We start from the raw sequence: 23,188 nt of genomic DNA on the forward strand, positions 1-23,188 counted from the left end.
ATGACAACTGGGTGCATCAAGTTGTGGAAACTCGGCAGAGTGTGATACCACTCGTAGAATGCCACTGATCTGTCAGGAGAGACCATGAGAGTCAATGTGTTGGACTAAAGAAGTCTAGTGCCACAGGTGTAAAGAGGTGGGTCATATTGCCTGAAATTGCCAGCTACAACACAAACAAGAGAATGGGATTAAAAATAGAAATCTTCCCCTGGGTGTCAAGGCATAAGGTACGTGCTTCCAGCCAGGGAGTCAGCTAGAAGTGGAAGGCGCAGAGTCTCAGTTAAACATGCTGTTGGTATGGGGTAAAACTGATCAGTTTCTGGGTTCTTCCTAAAATAGAGGGGAAAACAGTAAAAATGGAAGTGGATACGTGCACAGCGGTGTCCCTGATTCTGAAATCAATCCATAGGGAGAAGTTGAGGGCACTACCATTGAAGCCTGCCAAGGTTAAGCTATGTACGTTCTTGGAACAGGTGGTGCCACTGAAGGGTTATGAACTGGTGAAAGTACAGTTAAGGGATCAGTGTGCAAAATTGTCATTTTTATGTAATAAAAGGTGAATGCCCTGCATTATTCAAATGCTCCTGGTTACAAAGGTTAAGGTTGAGTTGAGGTGTGGTTAATAGGCTGGTGGATGCAAATATGATTCTGCAAGGCATCCTGGACAGGAAGAATATGCCTTTCAAGGAATCTTGGGGGAAATGAAAGGATTCCAAACGAAATTACTGCTGAAGCCAGAGGCGGCTCTTAGGAGTCTGAAAGTGCACCCAGAACCGTATGCCATCTAGTCTAAAGTGGAGGCTGGTGAACGGCTGGTGAATCTGGGAGCATTAGAGCTAGTAACCACCACTCCTGTCATTCTGTCTTAAAGAAAGGTGGTGCCGTGAGGATTTGTGATGACTTAAGATCACAGTTAACCCAGCCCCGAGTTTGGATCAATACCCCCTTCCACTGACAATAGACCTATTCACTGGACTGGCAGGGGGAAAGAAATTTTTAAAAATGGATCAATTGCAGGCCTACTTGTAGAGGGGGGTTGTGAAGGAATCTCAGCCACCGCTGATGATAGTGACACACAGGGGACTTCTCTGCTACAAGAAACATCCTTCTGGCATCACGTCAATGTGGCTGTTTTCCAAAGAGCCATGGATCAAATATTAAGTGGGTTGCCAGGTGTCCAGTGATATCTGAATGATATTTTGATTACTGGATCCTTCGAAGAGGAGCATTTGAAATATTCGGAAGGAACTCCAAAAAGATTGCAGGAGCACAGCATACAAGTATAAAGAGAAATGAGAGTTTATTTTTTAAGGACTTCATGGAGTGCTTGGGACATGTAATGATGGTGAGGGACTACACAAGGCGAGCAAGAAGATGGAGATGACCATGAAGGCCTTGAGATCAGAGAGTATGTCTCAACTGAGATTGTTCTTGGAACTTGTAAATTTCTATGACAAGTTCATGTCCGATCGGACAACCATGCTAAAGCCCTTGCATTGGTTATTGGGAAAGGATAGCTGTGAAATGGACCCAGAAATATGAGGTGTTTTACCTGGAGATGAAGCAAAATGTCAGAATTGTTAATGTATTTCAACCCGAAGTTGCCACTACAGTTAGCGTGTGTGCCTCACCTCATTGGGTTGATGCTGTATTTCCGCATGTCTTAGTGAATGGAGAGGAAAGATCCATTGTGTTTGCATTGCAGTCACGAACAAAGGTGAAGAAGAATTGTACTCGAGTTGAAAAAGAAGGATTGGACATCATTTTTGGCATTTTGAAATTCACTAATTTCCTTTACAGCAGGCACTTTGTGCTACTGACTGACCATAAACCTCTAATGTGTACAAGGATATTGTCAATGGTGGCAGCACGCCTGCATTTGCTCTATTAGCCCACTCATTTTCAGAACAAATACCAACAGGTGGAGAAGCACAGCAATGCAGATGCCCCGTCAAGGCTGCCACTACCAGGGAATAAAGGTATTCCTGACTGGAACCTGAAAATTATGCACTTTTCCCAGGATGACAAGGTGCTATTGTCAGCCAAAAGGTCAGAACACTCTCTCTGGCACAACCTGGTTTTGAGCTGAGTGATGGACTCAGTCCTAATATGGAGGACCAGTCATGGAAACCACCCAGAATTACGTCTTACCTGTCCTGAAGGTGGGACTTGCCTGTGTTTTGGACAGGTGTTTCATGTGGGAAATGAGGTTTGATATTTCTCCCCTGTTAAGAAGAAAGGAGCTGGAAGAAGTGAACTAGGGGCATCTTGGTATGTGAATGAAGAAGATAGCCAGGGATGATTTTTAGTGGCCAAAAGTGGGCTTCTAGATTGAGGAGAAAGTGGGAACATGTGAACCCTGTGTATTAGTAAGAAAGGCGTCACTGTTATTATCCCTTAACTCATGGGAATGGCCTCAAACACCATATCAGTGAATTCATTTCAAGTTTGTGGGACCAGTAGAGAGACAGATGCCACATGTGGCTGCGGATGCCCAGTTCAACAGTCCCAAGGTGGCAATCGTGAAGTTGGTATCAATGGAACCAATGAAGGACTGACTAAATGAAATATTTGACAGGTTCTTGAGTGCAAGAGAAAATCACGGAGTCAGACATGTGAGGTCAGCTCCACGTTACCTTGTGACAAACAGCCAGGCAGAGAGATTTGTTCAAACCTTGTAGAAAGCCATAGAGGCTTCACAAGGGGAGGGATCTCTTGGGCGGCAAATCAAGAAGTTCCTCAGCATGTACAGGAACATACCATATGCAATGACCCAGTGCTTGCTAGTGCCTTGAATGTTCAACCACCAGCTGAGAACCATGTTTGACTTAGTGTGGCGAGAAGAGACCAGAGAGGAGGTTGAGTGAGATCAAGGAGGACGGATGGCTAAATGGTGGGAACCTGTAGGTCAAGGGTATTCTCTAGAGACCAGTTGTCTCTACTGAGTCATGTGTCTCCACACCAGATTGGCCGTACCCAGGGAGGAGACAACAGCAGCTTCACAGGCCAACAACAGCCAATCTGAGACGTACATACCTATGAAATAACAGGAGCTTCCAAAAGCCTGGGAGAATACATTATGAAAGGTTCCTGAGATGAGGATATGATTCTGAAAGAATTGCTAACCCAGTGAGAGATTGGTCAGGTCAATATAAACTGTGGGAGGGTAGTTTTCTTTTTCCATTTTATTTTGTCTGTATTCCTGAAGATGTATATATGTTAGTTACAATTCTTGTATAATAGCTCTAATTGTTTGTAAATATGTTTTTTAATTGGATTTTTGAAATAAAGGGGAGGGGTGTAATGCATGTAGTTGGAGGTACTGCCCCTTTCAGAGTGCTCGTCACGTGACCCTGGGGAAGGAGCTTTGGCCCAGTCTTAAACCAGCAGTGGAGGTGTGAGCATTGTAAACGAAGTGTTCCTGTTAAGATTTACCACTTGTCTACCTGGTATATAATTCCTGTTACAAAGGAGGTGTCTAGGCCCGAAACGTCAGCCTTCTTGTTCCTGAGATGCTGCTTGGCCTGCTGTGTTCATCTAGCTCCACACCTTGTTATCTTGGATTCTCCAGCATCTGCAGTTCCTATTATCTCTCACCAGCATAACAGGAAATGAGTGGTCTTTAGTAAGGTAGCTCATCATGGAGTCAGAAACAACACCAAAGTTGGAAATAATCTGGTTTTGTAATGGATAGTTGCCGTCAGAGGTGGATGGAGTCAGTGGTTGGGACAGAAGACAATGACTCTGGCCTTTGTGATATTTTTAGATGGAGGAAATTTCTCGTCTTTAATATTAGAGTCAGACAGTTAGTAAATATCATGAGAGGGACAAGAAAGATGGTGCTGTGTTAGAGATTGTTGTAATCTTACGTATGGAACCTGACTCTCAACAGACTCTTAAGGGATGCTGGAAGTAAAGTCCACCACCACTGGACATTACATGTTGTCAGTCTGAATTGAAATAGTAACTGTTCTTGAGGGTCATGTAATGCCTACAAAAATATTAAACAAATTATTGGCACCCTTCTGAGCTGTCATTAATTTTAATGTGCCAGTACTGGCTGTTTGAAATACTTGTTTAGTGTTTTTACCCTATTTATGTTTGTGTCTTGCTTTATAGCCCTGTTAATCATACCTCTTCATGTATGCATTCAGTTACCTTTAAAGCTGTGAAATGTGATTCCACTACATTTTCAGGGCAGTGTGTTTGTGATCTTAAAGAAAAGATCTCTGCAAAGAAATTTCTCATTATCTCACCAGTTCTATTGCTAATTATTACTTCAAATCCATGACTTTGGACGATTGATTCAATGTCAGAGTAAATCGAGCAACTAAGGACAAAAGCCTTGGTAGTTTTCAAAACTTTTGTTTGCCCTGCCCTCAGGAAAGCAATGCTATTCGCTGTAATCTCCACATAACTGAAGTATGTTATCGCCTGTATGCCCCTGACAAGCCCATCTCTGTACCCTACTTTTGTTCATAGGCCTTCTGTTTCAAATTGTTAGTGACATTGCCTTTACTATTCTTAGTCAATTTCCACTGTGCCCAATATGGCTCTGGGTCAGGTAATGCATTGCATGAATGAAAATATTACAAATTGCAGCATTAAAGTGCATTCGATGGTGAGCTGTATTTCCCCATGTGCAGAGTTCAAAACCGTGAGGGAGATAACAGAGAAACAAGAAAAAATGAAAACCGAATGCTTTCTTGGTGGAAGTAAAGAGAAATGCACGGGCCGTTTATCCTGAGTTGTGTTTTGTAGTATGGAAACCATCTTGGGGCAGCTTACGTTTGTGAAAAGTACTGAATAAACGCAAGATGTTACTTAGTGGCATGCTTCCTAATCCCATTGCTGGAGGTCTGGCAGCATGCCTTCTCGGCTGTAGGATATCATATAGCAGAGAGAGAGAAATAAAAGCAATAAAAATATTTAAGCTCTGAAGGGTCTTTGCTCTGTGGGGCATTTTTGTTTAAACTTGAATAGATGTGTGTTTGTATTGAAACGTAATTGATGTAAAAAAATTTAATTTTTAGATTACTGATCTATATGTGCTTTTATGTATCACTTCTCATACAGTTCGTTGTCCCTGTGTTCGCCACAGCATTTCTTTCAAACTGCAGTCACTGTTTTGTAGACAAATGCTGCAGCAATGTTGTGCACAGCAAGGTCCCACAAACTTTTATGTAGTGTGTTTGGCTATGCTGGTGATATTTGCTGAGGATAAATGCTCTTCAAACATTTATTTGGGGGGAGAAACACTTTGAGAGCTGGAGACTTTCTGGAGCTGAGAAGGAATTTTTAAATGTAACATACATGCTTGCAATGGTATAAAATGCATTTCAGTTTTCAGTTTTTATTACAGTTTATTTTATGTCTGAATTTTCAGGGCAGCCTTTGCTGCTGTTACTGATAGATAAGGTCTAATTTGGCCAGTAGCAGCACTGAAGTTCACAGAATTAATCAGCTCTGGCAAATGGATGTAGCTTACACCATGGGTGGGCAGGCTATCAGTTTGGAACCAGAAAAGAGATAGCAAGGGTGGGGCTGAGTTTGGACAAGTGAGGGAAAGGTCAGGAAAGTGCTTGGTGGTAGAAAACCACTCCAGAATGAATCATAAATACACAAGATCAGAGAGCCAATGACATGCAGGAAGTGATCATTTGGAAGGAAGGTGCTGAGGGCAGAATATCTGAAGAAGAGCTAGCTGCAGACAGGATGGAAGAGAGTGTACATGGGGATATTGTAAGTTTAGTAATTTACAGTTAAACTGCACATCAAGGGTTGGTTTAAATGTTTGTCTCCTGTATTGCCTTCACCTACCCCACACACTCTTAAGCATTCCTCTCCATAACTTGCCTTCGTATTCCCAAAAATATGATCATGAATGATGTGCTGTGAATGGGTTTTAATCCGCAATCTCCTGATTTCATTGGATGGGTGCTGTCATGGCGCCATACTCCATTTTGATTTGCCAGCTCTATTAAACATTTAATACAAATATTTAATAAGCTTAGCATATATTGAAACTGTCTTACGCTAATTCTGTGATTCACAGTTACTGCAAATTCATTATCATTTACATATTTGTAAAATCTTGGATCTATTCATTCAGATCCTTTCCTGTAGATAACAATATTCTATTTGTAGCAGTCTTGGAATGATTCCCTCATGCAATTAATGGCAGTTAGACTTCTTTAAATTCTTTGCTATAACCGTAATATTCTAAGTATTGTAGTGCTGCCAAAGAGGATTGTACAGAGTGTGCTGAGGTAAGAAAAGCATTTAGCTTTTATTTAAGAAACATCTATGTTCCCAGGCTGCAAGAAAATCAAGATCATGTGGTGTTGCATCATTTCTTGTGATGTATGTTGATTTATTAGAATATGATACAGTCAACTGAACCACTTCTACAGAAATAATTCAAAGCAATACTTGTTGAGAAAGGTTTGGGGTACCAGTCAATGTCTGGAAAACTTGCACATGCCAACTCTGTTATAGTCCCACCAAATTTATTGGTAGATACCAGTAGAATTTCAGAATTCTCAATTACTGCTTGACATTTGGCTGTAGGATAGGAAAGCCCGCAGGAATCAAGAGTTTGTGACAGACCTTGGTAGCTGAGAAGAGTGGCAATAAGTACGGATTTGGAGACATTGCTAAACATGCTAAATTTGTTTGAGGAGATGGCATAATATAGCATATTTCCTCCTGGTCCACAACAGTGTTCGAAAGCAATTGCTTACTTCAACTGATAGCTACCACCTCTCTTTAGCTACAATTCTTGAGCATTGGCAAAGGTAGCCAGCTGCTTTTAAATTTTAAAGTGATATCAAAATCTGATGCCACCGCCTCATTTAAATATGATAATTACAAACTTCTCTCTCCAGAATGAGTGAGTACTCAATCAACCCAAACCTGCTGTGTAAAGCTGAAAGTAGGCCTTTTTCTTTTAGGCTAGGATCGAGTTTCCTACTTTTCCAAATTCACTCCCCCAACCTGCCTCAGTGCTGTTGCACGCATTTGGGGAGGGGTCTTGGGGGAAGGGTAAAATTACTTCTTATATGTTCTTTACTTTAACATACGATCATTGCTGATGGGTTTTGGATTCAATAAAAATGTGATTTAATACTTGTTTTCCGTTGCAGTTATTCTGAGAGATGAAGATGAAAATGTCTTTAAGAAAAGTCTTATTTAAAAGGTGGTTGAATTGAATCACTTTTGATTTGAAAAAATAGAAAACTGCAGAATGGTGGGGTTTTACTCACCTTAGTAAAGTGAGCTTTTCATTGTACAAAGCTTAAACTGGTTCTTCTGTTGTGTTGTAAAGGTTGGTAAATCATCAAGAATATTAACCTGCAGCGTAAGGTGTTTACATGGTTTGCTTTTAGTTGTTCTGAAGTGAGTTGACAGAAGAGCCATTAAAAGCTTTCAGAATGTACTTGGAAATATTGGAGTGGTGAATTTTTAGCACACTTGAAGTATTTACGTATGTTGTAAAATTATTGCTGTTTTGCAGCTTGTCAGCTAGACACAGTACAGTGTTGACAAGCAACGTAGATGTGAATTGTTTCCATTCTGCTTTATCAGAGTAAGTATTTGCTTTGGGAAACCTGAACATTGCTAACTTGCATGTAAATCAGCAATAAATAATACTTGTCAATTTATAATAAAGCTTATATAGGTTATGGGATATCATTTTATCTTTTGAGTTTAGAGTTATTTAACTCTGCCTTGTTACAGGGTATGACATATACACATTGTATAAAATACATTTTCTATGTAATAGGAATATTTTTGATTTTGATGTGATAAAAATAGTGTCGCGCAAGTGTTTTCCATTTCTGCTAAGCCATCAGATACCACGTTTTTTTTTAAATAAAAAAGGTACTTTTAAGTGTAGTGTGTTTATTTCACAATCCAGATTTCCTTGAGACTCTGAGGAAGCCTCAGCTTGGACTCTGAGTTGGGAAGGTCAAATGATTAAACACTATAGTTCCTGCACTTTAAAGGGTTTTGTTGCCTCTTGGCTGCTATGTGGAATATTGAAATACTTTTTGTATAATTGCCCTCTTTTGGGAGTTAAGCTGGAAGTGGATCTGACCTGTGTTAAAGCCATGTAACTATTTATTAGACTTTAATATTTACTGATAAAGTTGTGTCTCATTATCTTGCCTTAGTGTAAATTTGTTGAGTGCGGGGCAAAGCCGGATAACGTTCAAAGAGTAAGGACCACCTGCAACGAATTCACCTCAAAATTTGGTCTTTCATGAATAGTCCCCCTGCTAATTCTAATCCTCCCAAATTTTTCATGCGCTATTTACTATAACTGGGCCCCAGGAGAGAGCTCAGATGATCCCAGTGCACTGCTTTCCTCAATTCTAGCATGACATGCAAATGGATGAGTAGTTTTGCTCTTATAGATGAAAATAAGTTCTACGTCATTTGATTGTGCACAGATCAGAATATGGGCCTTCACATTTGAAACCCTTCATTTATAAATAGGTGAATCTATTGGCATAGGGTTTCTGCCTCATTTCTAAAAACAGCTTAAGCTACTTGGAACCAAGTAGCCTAAGAGATTGTAGAATATTAAACCTTTGTGTTACTTCAGCATTTCTCCACCCACAAAACTGACAGTGTCCCTGTACCCTCCCTGTTTTATAATGCTTCCTCATCATACTGACCTAGGTGACAGATAAATCAGAGATTTGCTGCCACTGCACTGCTTTTAAACTGGGATCTGAAGTGCCTGACTGCTGTAGTATGGCAGAGAGAAACCAGTCCGTAGTCTAACAAGGAGAAGTTCATGTCTGAAACAAGATGTATTGCATTACATGAGAGCAATCAGGTACTGCCATCATTGGCATAATAGACACTGTCACCAAGATTGAGGGAGACTTAAATGGTAGGTCTGTCTCCTGCAAGATTCAAAGCTGTTCTACTACCAACGTCTGTATTAATCCTTGTAAGTTCCTAAGACTTTATACAAGAACTATACCGTCTCTCCTAAGAGGTTCCCAGGTAGAAAGGCAATTCTCTACCAATGCACGCATTCAGGGAGGATGTAGGGTAGCTGAGTTGGCTGGTTCACAATGAGGAGCGATGCCAACAACATGGGTTCAATTCCTGCACTGGCGGAGGTTACCATTAAGAACTTTCCATCTCAATGTGACCCCTTACCTGAGATGTGGTGATTCTCATGTTAAACCACCACCAGTTGTCTCCATTAGTGCATTGATCTGACTGCTGTAGATTTAGTTGGTCGAGACCAGTGACCATCAAATGAAACCATTGACCCTACCCTGTTTCAGAAATATGTATTAGTTTTAACTGTTTTTCCATGACTTTTATACTTCACCTAGAGGAGCTGATGGCCATCTTACAGTCACAAATTAGTTTCACCACTTGATTACACTAATACTGTGGAGCTTTTATACTTTGGATCTTTTAGTGGTAATGAGATTTCGTTAAAGAAAAACAGGCACAGTGTTCTGTGCATATTGGAGTGTATAACCACACATTAATGTTTTATATTGTATACCATTCTCTTCACTTGACCAAACTGCTGAGTTGGAGTGTTGGGACCAGATGCATGAAGAGCCAAAAACAACTACTCGATATCTAGCCTTAATATAATTCCTGGGATCATGGATAAGCCAGATTTGTGAGTTCAGGCAGGAACAGTAGAATAGAGTATTGGATTATTGCAAGTTTACAGAGGTAGAATGTGGAGACCACTCAGGATTACATCAGAATAATCAAGTAGCGATTCAGTGAAGATAGGAATAAGAGTTGCAGCAGTAAGTGAGTTGAACTGTTACCATGGTACTGTTGACATCATCTTTTCTGCCTTCAAGTCTAAGAATTAGGTTATTGTTCCAATATTTTTAGATAGAAGAACTGTGGTTTCAAGATAATGAGAAATCTTTTAAAGAATGTCCAAGCAATTTCAAAGTGAGTTGCATTCCAAATGTGAAATAACTAATCTTGTTAATAACTGATCAGTGATATTTATTTTCCATACCTTGTCCGTTTCTTGATTTAAGGATGGCATCTGCTCAAATAAACTAACAAAGTCTGTCATGGTCTACCTTGATATCATGAGTTGTTCTGTGGCTGGACAGGCTGATTCTTGAATTGTACATATTTTGGGCACAAGGGGAAGAATGTCCCATGAAGTAGTGGGATCTACAGTGCACGATTTGCTTCCATTTATTTCTTTGCAACTGCTCTGTCTTATCATTTGGAGTGCTGAGAATCAAAGTGTACTGCAGCCAGGTTGGCAGAATTGTTTGTCCTCCCTGAAACTAGTTGAGAATTGAGAAAACGGGGTCAGAGGGGGAGTGAGATGGATTTTGGCCATCCAGATACTCTGCCTAGTCCATTGAAATTCATCTTGCAGGAAGGTCCTCTTTTTAAATCTGGAAGCTGCAACAGAGGCCTTGCTGGTTGAATTTCTCTGGGACTCTCTTCACTGCTAAATAAGTCACTGTTTTCTACGAGTATATTACTGCAATAGAGCTTTGTTTTGTAATCTATACATGCTGTGTTAGCATTTTTTGAAGTGTCCCTTCAGCTGTTTTGCATCGATCAGTTAGAGGTTATGGTTCTTATCCTTTTTAATTGACTTATTGTCTTCTCGACAAACTTGATTTGCTGCCATTCCTAATTTCACATTGTCATAAACAGATTGCGCAGTATCTGTATCTGAATCTGTTTTAAACACTACATATTTGAATTTCCATGTATGTAGTTTATACTTCCTAAGATAATGTGTGCCATATGCAGGCAGCACTTTATGTAACCAATACATGTTTTTTTTGCATGGCTAACAGATGAGAGATTTTTGGTCAAGACAAAAAGACATGTTGTTTAGTTCAAAATGCTACCTATCAGAAACTTGTGGAAGTAACGTGCATGGTTCTTAATCCTTTTTGCATAAACTAATCCGCATGTGGATCAGTATTGATTAAACATTTGTTGTTCCTTTGTTGGAAGACCACACAAGTAGGCTTGAATGACATTCATGATACAGCTGATGGTACTTGTAAGAACTGAGAGGGTGGTCTCCTTGCATGTTTTTGATACACAATTTAAGATTCAGAGCTGGAATATCAGATGAAATCATTTAAGTTCAAGATTACAGAAACGCATTGTGCAAATAATTGTAATGGAGTAGTGTGAATTTATCATTTGTCTTCATGTGTTGTTTGATGCAAGAGCACTTCAACTGTTCATGCGTAGAAATATTAAACTACTGTGCACTGATTGCCTCATACAGTTTTTTGAATCTTGGTTATTTGTGCCTTTTTGTTTGGTTTGATCTCATGTATAATCTAAGCAGAGTCTGATCTAGGTGTTGTGTAAGGCATGTACTGTTTTCTGTTTGTGATTGAAGTGTTGTCATTTGATTTAACTTCAGTCTCTATGGATCAGATATAGTAAAAGGCAATAAAAAGGAAGCAATCGTTGCTATTTTTGCGATAGGCATGGGTTTCCAACTCTCTTTAGTCACATGTCTGGAGATGTCATTATATGAACCCCTGACTTAGCTGCCTTAGGGTTCCCTAACATATCCATGGTGCATTGCCTTTTCATTTCAATTGAAAACTGAGTAGACCTTGTTAGTCAATATGATGAGCTGCCATATAACAATTTTCAATTATTTTCCTATTCTTAAGATGTATCTGCCCGTTTTATAGCAATTTCTGCAAATGCCATTGCAACCCTCTTTCAAACTTGTCAATAAAGTGATAGAGTATCGTAGGCCTGGTAGACTTCAAAAAATTGAAAATGACTGATTTTTATGCAATTTAGCCATTTGAGACTAATTGATAGAACAGAAGAGCAGCCAAAACTAACTTCTTGGCCAAATTTGCTGAGAACCTAGTTTCCATAAACTCTTCTTCCATCCACTGAAGTGGTTATAATTAATTGATTAATTTTTTTAAAATTAGTGACTGCTGTCTATCAATCACTTCTGAAGTGACAGAAGAAAAGGAGGAACAGAGTGAATGTGAGGCAAAGAGGCAGATAATGAAGAGCGAATCAAAGGACAAAATGAGAAGGAAAGCAGGAATGTGGAGTTGACAGAGTGTAAATGTGTGTGGTAGGTTTCCAAAAGAATATATAACATTACTCTACCAATTTAGAGTAAAATACGTCAAACTGCTACAACTAAGCGTGGTTTTAAGCTGCATTAGTTGCAGTGACAATATTTGCAAATATACTTAGATAAATTTTGTGTAAAACTTTGTTCTCCTTGATAGGATCTAATTTTATTAGTTGATCGCTCTTGTTGAAAATAATCAGGGCACTCTGTGGTAATTGTTTGTCCTCTGGTGTAGGCAATGTTGAAGGTCAGGCTTTGGAAATAGTGCAAAAAGCACAGCAACTGGCCTTTCATCTTGCTGTGAAGGATGATGTAAGCAGTCTCAAAGATAAATTGGCTAATAATTGAATGAGAGAGATTTTTGTATCATTTAGGAATGAGCAATTGAAAGTTCCTTTCAAAGAGCCAATACAGGCATGATGGCCAGAATGGCTTCCTTTTGTGTTGCAAGATTCTGAGATTCTTTTGTCAGGTCAAATCTGTGTTGTATGGCTACCACAGAAATCTGTTGTAACATTAAGTAAAAATATCAAAGCAACTTTTATATAATTGAGGCTCATGGTGCTAACTAAATGCAAGTCATCAATTCCTTTATAAGATGCAGTGTTTTAATTTTTCATATGGATTTTATCAGTAACTTTCCTGTTTTCAATTTTCTAAAAACAACTGCTCTAAAGTATTTGAAATGATATGTTTTATGGCTCTCTTTTTGCAGTAAATGTCTAAAACTAGAGAATAATTCCTCTTTAAAGCACAGTGTCTTGAGTAAAAATACTTTTAAAATGGAGAAGATGGGGCAAACATTTCTGATGTTGGTGATATAAAATTTGCCCAGTTGAGGGATTTCAGTTGAAATAGAAATGGGGTCCTATGAGCAATGAAAGATACTAAATAACTAAAAATCCCTGTACTTTTGATGATTTTTGGTGGTTTAGAAAGTTATAGCTGTGGTCAATGTGTTATATTGTCAGAATCAGCTAATTAGAGTCAAACAAGTGGAGGATCATGGTCTCGGGTTAGCATTTGGCCAATGAGAGGCAAGTGGAAAGAAAGATTAGTGTATGAAGTATGTTAGGAAGCAAGTGTTGAATTTACAGTCAATGTACTGTAAACCAGACTTTGTATTATAATTACTCATTTGCTTAGAGATCTTAATCAGAGGATACAGCTGATTTGTACTGTAATATTAAATATACATCAAGGTTAAAGATTCAAAATTGAAATTTTATTCATAACTGTAATGGGTACACTTTTTTTTTTAGTTCATGTTCAAATTATTTGATTATGTTGTGATGTTTGAGAAATCTAACTCAGTAGAGTTCTTTTGAAATGTGTCTGTTCAGTTGTATGTCTTTTGATTTTGTCAGATATAATGAAGATCAGTGGGAAAATGTACAACTTGCAAGTAGGTGATTGCTGTGGGAAGTTCATGTGGATTGGTAGTGCAGGGGACATGGATGAGGGCTTTGGGAAGAATGGTAGAGTCGGGTGTGGAAGGACCAAAAAAGTGGTGATAAATTGTAGAGTATTTCTAGACATTCTGGCTGGAGTAGTGTGCTGCACAGCTGTGCTACAATTCCCAGCGTTGTCATGAAGGTTAAAGGTTTTATATGGGTGTGTAAAATTCTTTTAAATTTACCTGTCTTTTAGACCCAGGTTGGCAGAATTCACATGAGATTTCTGTACTTAACAATGGTAACTATTTATTACAAACATATAGATTCTAGCTATACGTAAACAATTAATAGCTGTCGACATATAACTCTACTACTTAAAACGCAAACCCCCTTATAAAACACCCCCTACACACATGGGCAAACACAAAAAATTAAGTGTTATGGATAGACGGGATAACTGAGAAGGCAGCTCAATGGTCTTTATTCATAAGGTTTGCTGAGATAATCCTTTTGACTTTAGAAGACTTGCTGCTTCCCACTCTTCCTTCCTTCTCCAAGAACTTTCCCTGGCTTGCAGGAAGCACAAGATGTTAGTTCACCCTGAAAGTCTTTGACTTGGTTGTTAAGCGCCACAACTTACAGCAACTGATGAGAGAAAATAAATTGTCTTCAGGCTTGAGGCATGTTTTGCTGTAGAGAAAAGCAAAGCTGCTTCCTTTTTGAAGATTTGATGGCTGCTGTTGTAGCATTCATACCCACAACCTATTCACAACCTGAGAGCCAAACACACAGTTGTGGGCAGGAACAGGCCTTTGTCTGTGACAACTGGCTGCAACTTCCCCAGACCAATCAGCTGCTTATTGCTGGTCAAACTCATGATCAAATGCAACCCCGGCCTCGGCCTCTGTAACCTTTCTCCAAATAGCTTTGGCAGTTATGCTAAGTGCTTTTCACAGTCACGTGCTTTTAAGAGTGCCGTAGCCCTTTACACGCCCTGGGTTTTTAAACAGCCCTCTTCCCAATTTCAGTCCACAATCATAAATTCATTGAAAAATGAAATCTATACCCTGCAGAGGGCTGACAAGGCTGTTTGGTTAATAATATTTGAGGCTGAGATTGACAGATCTTCAATCAAGAACAGAATCGAGATTTATGGGGAAAAGGCATGAAAGTGATTTTGAGGATTATTAGATCAGCCATGATCTCATTAAATGTGGAGCAGATTTGATGTACTGAATTGGCTTACTTCTGCTCCTGTGTCCTATTGTCTTATGATGCTGTGACTTTCATGGTAATTCAAAATGTTATTCATTGTTTTTAATTGTTGAATTTGAATTAAAATGCATAAGTATATGAATACTTGCTGGCAGTCTTTTGGGAGCTCATCTGGTTGTGTCTGGAATCTCTTCTGAACTGCAAGCTGCAAATTTCAAATTATTGCGTGCTATGAAAATGCATCCGATGTTATGTGAATGCCACAAATGACAGTGGTATGTTTTCGATAATGCTCGAATTCACCTTAAAAATTTAACTTGAGTTTTATTACAGCTTTAGATTTGTATGTGGAACATCAGCTGAAGCATTTTGATGGCAATTCATTTTATAATTTGCAAGTAGTTCACTAAAGGATTATTTATCTGTACTTAGCAGAATTAGGGTTATGATTGAAAGTTTTGAGGCATAACTGACTGAAGATTTGGTTTGAAGATTTTTTTGATTTTTTAAAAAAACTTGACAGGTTATTTTCTATAGTTAACATTAACAGATGACAAACTTTTGCTTACATTCAACATTAGTTCTCTACTGAATGAAAGAACAGCTTCTCAGAAGCGGCCCATGTCCATACACAGCAAGACCTGGACATCAATCAGGCTTGGACTGATACATGGAAGGTAACATTCATGCCACATAATTGCCAAGCAGTGACCATTTCCAATAAGAATATCTAGATATTGCTCCTTAACATTCATTGGAATCATCATCACGGACTTCCTCACGTATAATATCCTGAGGTTACCATTGGCTGGAAACTGAACAGGACTAGCCTTTGAAAAATAGTAGTTATAAGAACAGGTCAGAAGCTTTGAACTGTGTGGTGACTAACTCACTACCTGTTTCCGAATGTCTGACCACCATCTACCAGGTACATTTAGAAATATGATGAAATTTTCTCCCAGCTGTCTAGCAGGCATTACCAAAAATGAAGAAACTTTGGTACTGTTCAGAACAATGCCCATTGATTGGCACCCCATCCTTTATTTTCAACATTCAACACCTTCACTATTGACACACACTATTGATCAGGTGTACCATGTGTAAGATGTACTGCAGTAACTCACCAAGGCTCCTTTGATAGCATCTTCCCAGTCTGTGACTTCTACCACCTAGAAAGACAAGGGAACCAGATGCTTGGAAAGTCTACTGCTTGCAAGCCAAGCACTCTGCTGACTTTGAACTATGTCACTGTTCTTTCAGTGTTGCTGGTTCATAATCTTGGAATCTCCTTTCCTAACAGCTTTGTGGATTTCCCTACGGCCCAAAGAGCGCAGTAGTTCACGAAGGCAGTTTGCTGCCATCTTCTCAAGGCAACTGGGCATTGGGGGTGAGTGCTGGCCTTCCAGTGACATCCGCATCACATGAATTTTAAAAAATTAAATATTATCTATGTTGACATGGAGTCAAGCTTGCAAAAGCATGTGACAGGTCAAAAGCTTATCTCTATGTCAATCAAGATTCAATTCTGACATATATTTGAATTTTTTATCTGGTTAATATTTATGACCTCTAATCCTATTCTTATTCTTCCTTATTTTCAGATGGTCCACTGGTAGTACCCAATATCCTCTCAGTTTAACATATTGTCAGTTCAAGTTTTACACAAGAACAAAATTCAAACTGACACTGAAGTGCAGTTTTAAAGTGCTTTTGCACTGTTGGAGTTTTTCAGATAAAATATTAAGCCATAGCCCTATTTTACCTCCCAGTTAGAAATGAAAGATCCCACAGCATTTTCCTGAAGAAGAATGGGGAAGTTATCCTAATGTCCTAGCTAATACATTTTTTTTGGCTGGTCTGAGCTATCAATTAACTGACACAATTTGATAAATATAGTTATATAAATGGCATTTTGTAAACAAAATTGAACAAAAGTAAATTCACAATAATGGTGTGGTATTGTAAGGAAGGATAAACAAATTATACTGGTGTGCTTTTCTCAATCAACAACAGTGCAAAAAAACTTATCACTTTCTGTTGGTTTTTACACAGCAATCATTTTACGTACTTTGATCTAAAAACCAAAACTTAAAGAAATGCAGTGCATGTAAAGCAAACTTTCATTAAATTTTTTAAAAAGCCTGTGTCCAGGAAATTAACTGATGTTTGTGGGAAATAACCTTTTCTACACAAATTGCACCTTTTTTTTTCTGTCCATATTCCTGAAGCCTCAGGTCCTGTTCATTCCCAGTTTATATTGTGTATATTCCTTTTTCACTTCATTTGAATGTAGCGATTAGAACTGAAGTTATGTTTTTCTTTTTCTGAGAAATGTATATTAGACTGGATAGAGAGGAATGATGTGAACAAACATGGAGTTATAACTTTTTCTCTAATAATGGATTTGCTGTTTGTCAATTTTTTTAAAAAAAGGCAGTCTTTTTCCGTCTTGTATATTTTTGTCTGACATTCCGTCATTCTGCAGCTCTCAGAACAGCTGCTGTTGTAGTTTGCTACATTACTACTGTTAACTAAGTTCCTCTTGTTCTTTTTGTTACAAAATTCCAGGTCCTGCCCTGCCTGCTGTGCTGATCTTTTTTTGGTGGAAAATGGGATCATGGTGAACAGTACAACTGCACATGAGACCCAGATTCCTATGAGCAGTATTTGAGAAATCTGTTTCTTGCTACAAAGGGCATAAATGAACAATTGTATCTGTGTTTGTGCACATGGTGATTTCCTGCGTTAATGTCCTTTTGTGGTAAAGGGACGACTAAACCGTCACCCAGCACCACACTTGTGCACTTTGATGTATTGGCAGAAGGTGGAACTTACTTTTGGTCCAGATATATTTTAAAGATATGTGCTTGGGCAGATATTTGTTTCACTTTCTGTCCATTTGTGTACGGGCATTTTGGGTTCTAACCTAATGACCTAAAGGTAATAGTTAAACCTCTGGTGTAATTTGTTTTGAAGAAATCACTTTCATGTAAAAAGTTCGTCGTTCCCATTTTAGTTTAGCGTATTCAGTACTTCTCTCAAGTTTATAGTCACTACTTATGTTAGTATAATGCTGTCATCTCATTAGAATGCATTGCTTGATTGTGTTAATGCTTTGCACATGATGTGATGACCTCATTCAGTTGAAGAATAAGTGCCTCATCGTACTGTATTCCTTAAATTCATGCTGAGCTCTATTTTTGATGAACAAAGTTGAACTAGATTTCAGAAACTTATGATTGGTTGGCATATTTACACATGGCTCTTCCACAAGTTAGGTTGAAGCTGATATCTAATTTACGCAGTCTGCATGAGCATGCAGCGAAATCCAGACAACATTCAGGCTTGGGCAATAAGTGGTGAGTAAAATGGCATGACACTTTGCATGGCGGCTTTTTCATGCAGGGGGTCGTGCATGTATGCAGTGAGCTGCTGGAGGAGGTGATGGAGACTGGTACAATAACAACATTTAAAAGACATTTGAATGGGTTTAATAATAGGAAGGATATAGAGGATATGGGCCAAATATTGGCAAATGGGACTAGATCAGCTTAGTCACCTGGTCAGCATGGACCAGTTGGACCAAAGCGTCTGTTTCTGCCCTATATCTGTATCTCCTACATGACAAAATCTGCTGTCTTCCCTTGATATTCAATTTCCATACCATTGCTGAATTACTTAACTATCAACATTCTGGGGGCTGCCAATAAACAGAAAATGAACTGGACCAGCAGTTTTAAATACTGTGGTTACAAGACCAGTCAGAAGCTGTAAATTCTGCAGTGTATAACTACCCTCCTGACTTCCCAAAGCTTATCCACCATCGAAAAGGCTCAACTCAGGAATGTGATATAATACTAAATAAAAACCAAACAAACTGCGGATGCGGATCCCCCCCCCAGAAAATGGAGCCTGGACCAAAGGGGAGAAAATGGAGTTTGATGATACCTCATCACCTCAGGGGACCTCCCACCCACAGCCTCCAACCTCATTGTTCCCCAACCTCGCACGGCCCGTTTCTATCTCCTTCCCACAATCCACAAACCTGCCTGCCCTGGTCGACCCATCGTCTCAGCCTGCTCCTGCCCCACCAAACTCATCTCCACCTATCTGGACTTCATTTTCTCCCCTTTGGTCCAGGAACTCCCTATCTACGTCCGTGACACCACCCACGCCCTCCACCTCCTCCAGGACTTCCAATTCCCTGGCCCCCAACACCTCATTTTCACCATGGACGTCCAGTCCCTATACACCTGCATTCCGCATGCAGATGGCCTCAAGGCCCTCCGCTTCTTCCTGTCCCGCAGGCCCGACCAGTCCCCCTCCACCGACATCCTCATCCGCCTAGCCGAACTCGTCCTCACCCTCAACGACTTCTCTTTCGACTCCTCCCACTTCCTACAGACTAAGGGGGTGGCCATGGGCACCCGCATGGGCCCCAGCTATGCCTGCCTCTTTGCAGGTTACGTGGAACAGTCCCTCTTCCGCACCTACACAGGCCCCAAACCCCACCTCTTCCTCTGTTACATTGATGACTGTATCGGCGCCGCCTCTTGCTCCCCAGAGGAGCTCGAACAGTTCATCCACTTCACCAACACCTTCCACCCCAATCTTCAGTTCACCTGGGCCATCTCCAGCACATCCCTCACCTTCTGGACCTCTGTGTCCATCTCAGGCAACCAGCTCGTAACTGATGTCCATTTCAAGCCCACCGACTCCCACAGCTACCTAGAATACACCTCCTCCCACCCACCCTCCTGCAAAAATTCCATCCCCTATTCCCAATTCCTCCGCCTCCACCGCATCTGCTCCCACGATGAGGCATTCCACTCCTGCACATCCCAGATGTCCAAGTTCTTCAAGGACCGCAACTTTCCCCCCACAGTGATCGAGAATGCCCTTGACCGCGTCTCCCGCATTTCCCGCAACACATCCCTCACACCCCGCCCCCGCCACAACCGCCCAAAGAGGATCCCCCTCGTTCTCACACACCACCCCACCAACCTCCGGATACAACGCATCATCCTCCGACACTTCCGCCATCTACAATCCGACCCCACCACCCAAGACATTTTTCCATCCCCACCCCTGTCTGCTTTCCGGAGAGACTACTCTCTCCGTGACTCCCTTGTTTGCTCCACACTGCCCTCCAACCCCACCACACCCGGCACCTTCCCCTGCAACCGCAGGAAATGCTACACCTGCCCCCACACCTCCTCCCTCACCCCTATCCCAGGCCCCAAGATGACATTCCACATTAAGCAGAGGTTCACCTGCACATCTGCCAATGTGGTATACTGCATCCACTGTAGCCGGTGTGGCTACCTCTACATTGGGGAAACCAAGCGGAGGCTTGGGGACCGCTTTGCAGAACACCTCCGCTCGGTTCGCAACAAACAACTGCACTTCCCAGTCGCAAACCATTTCCACTCCCCCTCCCATCCTTTAGATCACATGTCCATCATGGGCCTCCTGCAGTGCCACAATGATGCCACCCGAAGGTTGCAGGAACAGCAACTCATATTCAGCTTGGGAACCCTGCAGCCTAATCGTATCAATGTAGACTTCTCGAGCTTCAAAATTTCCCCTTCCCCCACCGCGTCCCTAAACCAGCCCAGTTCGCCCACTGCACCACACAACCAGCCCAGCTCTTCCCCTCCACCCACTGCATCCCAAAACCAGTCCAACCTGTCTCTGCCTCCCTAACCTGCTCTTCCTCCCACCCATCCCTTCCTCCCACCCCAAGCCGCACCCCCATCTCCTACCTACTAACCTCATCCCACCTCCTTGACTTGTCCGTCTTCCCTGGACTGACCTATCCCCTCCCTACCTCCCCACCTATACTCTCTCCGCCTATCTTCTTTTCTCTCTATCTTCGGTCCGCCTCCCCCTCTCTCCCTATTTATTCCAGAACCCTCACCCCATCCCCCTCTCTGATGAAGGGTCTAGGCCCGAAACGTCAGCTTTTGTGCTCCTGAGATGCTGCTTGGCCTGCTGTGTTCATCCAGCCTCACATTTTATTATCTTGGATTCTCCAGCATCTGCAGTTCCCATTATCACAAATACAGGGGAACTGCCTGGATGTTCCCATCCAAGCCATGCATAATCCTAACTTGGAACTGAGTCGCTGTTCCTATGATATTATGGGGCTGGGAAATCCCTCCATAACAGCATTTTGTGTGTCCCTATATCAGATGATTTTGCAGAGGTTCAAGAAGGCAATTTGTTGGTATCATGTCAAGGATAATTCTGCTCAAGGGCAGTTAGGGATGGCAACAGGTTTTGGGTTACCAACGAATGCTCACATCTGATGAAAGGATTGAAAGGAGAACGTTCAACTTACTGGTCAGAAGACGAATGACAGAGCATGACTGTATGGTTAATCATGACAAAGAAATTAGAGTTTGAATCAAAGCCATCCAGAGATGTAAAAATGACAGCATGATATCCTGCATGTTTTTTTGATTCTGGCTGTCATTATTACTACCAGACAAGTCAGGTCCCAGACTGAAACCTGGTTTGATTGATCGTATTTTGATTTGTTTTGACAAAGTAACATAACTTTAAACACAAGCAATGTTGCAGGTTTTCCTTTAATAAAATAAGTTATCAACAAAATAAATAACGATGTAATAGGGTAAACCAGGCTATTTGTTTATAACCCACATTTGTGTTTTTTTAAACACAACAGAAGTATAACCTCATTAATTCCAAACTACTTCTTTATAAGTTTAAAATGTCAAAAGAGAGTACCCGAAACACCACTTGTATAGTACTTGGACCAGAGTTACTGTTTCTGATATCTCAGAAGGCTTAAGTCACTTGTGGCTTTAAATTTTTGACTGGAACCTGAAGGTAACTTCTTCCTGGAGCTATATTAAAAGCAAAAAACACTGCAAATATGAAGCACAGAGAATGCTGGAGAAACTCTGCTGTTCTGGCAACATATGTGGAGAGAAACTAAAGTTGACTTTTTGAGTCCAGTATGACTCAACTTAAGAACTGACCCAAGCAGATCATCATTCAATAAGAGCAAACTCAAGGGGCTCAGTGCTCCTGTTCTTGTGTTCATATGGTTAGTTCTTTAGATGTTAAACCAATCTCCTACCAGGTACAGTGTTCAACAGTGGATTTTTTTTCTTCACCTTTTGTCAGTTTAATTGCATATGTTCTATTATGATAATTTGGTTCAACTCCCTGTCAATTACATTTTTTTAAAATGAATAGGTAGCTAAAATAGAATGCCGAAGTTGAAGATATTTGATGTAAATATTTAGTACTGTTTTTGATAGCCCAGGATGTAAAATGCAATATAAGACGTATGTTGAAGCACAGGGATCGTGTAAAAAGAGCTGATCCATTTGCAGGTACCGTGTAATTAGGTATACTGTATGGGATTTGTTTGCAGTCTGCTTTTTTGTTTTGAGGACTATTTTTGTTATGTCCAAATGGAGTACCTCACACACACACAAACCTGCCCTTTGCCTTAATTACATTGTACGCTTTCATGGCATGTTTCTTCTTCATCTGGTCTAGTTGGACAATAAAGGATTTGCTTTATGTTCCATTTTGTTCTTCATTTATGTCATTGAATAAATTGCACTAATTGAATAAAGCAACCCTGATTGCGTCAATTGCTAGATCTGCTGTAGAATAATACAGTATGATCATAAAAATCAAGTTTTGCCTCATCTTCTAATACCTGGATCTCTCTTACAAGGGATTGAAGAAACACATTTGTACAGCAACAACATGTATTTAGCTAATGGAATTATATGTCCCAGTGTGCTTTTACAAAATGGTATATGACATTGAGCCATCTAAAGAGGTATTTGGGTTAAAAAACGGGTTTTAGGGAGTGCTGTAAAGCAGGAAAGTGAGGTGGAGAGACAGCAGTGCAGTGAGAAAATTCCTGAGCTGGGAACATAGAACAGTGAATGATGGCCACAAATAGTTGGGTATTTGTAACGGGGAAATCACAAGAAGTCAGAATTAAGGTTTCTGAGCTGAGAATGTCACAGAAATGGACAGGGGGAGGAAGGGTGCAAGACCATGGAAGGATTTGGAAACAAAGATGACAATTGAAATCTTGCTCGACCAGGAACAATATAAGCTGACAAGTACAGAGGTGTTAGAGGAGCAGCTAAGTTAAGATGTGGACATCAGAGCTTTAGATGATTTCATATTTGAAGGGAGTAGAATGTTGGACGCCAACTAGGTGTGCGTAATAAGTAAATCTAGCAACAAAATCATGAGAATTTCAACTACAGATAAGCTGAGACAAATGAAGTCTGACATTACTACAAATGGCAATAAATAGACAATCGGTGCTGGAGTAGGCCATTCTGCCCTTCGAGCCAGCACCACCATTCATTATGATCATGGCTGATCATCCACAATCAGTATCCTGTTCCTGCCTTATCCCCATAGCCCTTGATTCCACTATCTGTAAGAGCTCTATCCA

The 23,188-nt window shown here is 40.4% G+C and overlaps 1 protein-coding gene across 7 annotated transcripts in view; it reads left to right on the forward strand.

The window, feature by feature from the left end:
• prkd3 (protein kinase D3) overlaps positions 1 to 23,188 on the forward strand; it is a 388,805-nt gene that overhangs the window by 21,497 nt on the left and 344,120 nt on the right. Inside the window, exon 1 of one of the 7 annotated variants that reach the window (XM_059648671.1) lies at positions 5,634 to 5,742. The exons of 5 other annotated variants lie outside the window; for them this stretch is intronic. Coding sequence is in view for 1 of the 2 variants with exons in the window: in XM_059648668.1 (XP_059504651.1) it covers positions 5,644 to 5,742 (99 nt within the window). In the remaining variant the exon portion in view is untranslated. Of the gene's footprint in view, positions 1 to 5,633; positions 5,743 to 23,188 lie in introns of those variants that run through there. One more of the 7 variants, XM_059648668.1, reaches the window with a different exon arrangement.

The sequence above is a fragment of the Stegostoma tigrinum genome, chromosome 9, assembly GCF_030684315.1.
Source record: "Stegostoma tigrinum isolate sSteTig4 chromosome 9, sSteTig4.hap1, whole genome shotgun sequence".
NCBI classification, from domain to species: Eukaryota; Metazoa; Chordata; class Chondrichthyes; order Orectolobiformes; family Stegostomatidae; genus Stegostoma; species Stegostoma tigrinum.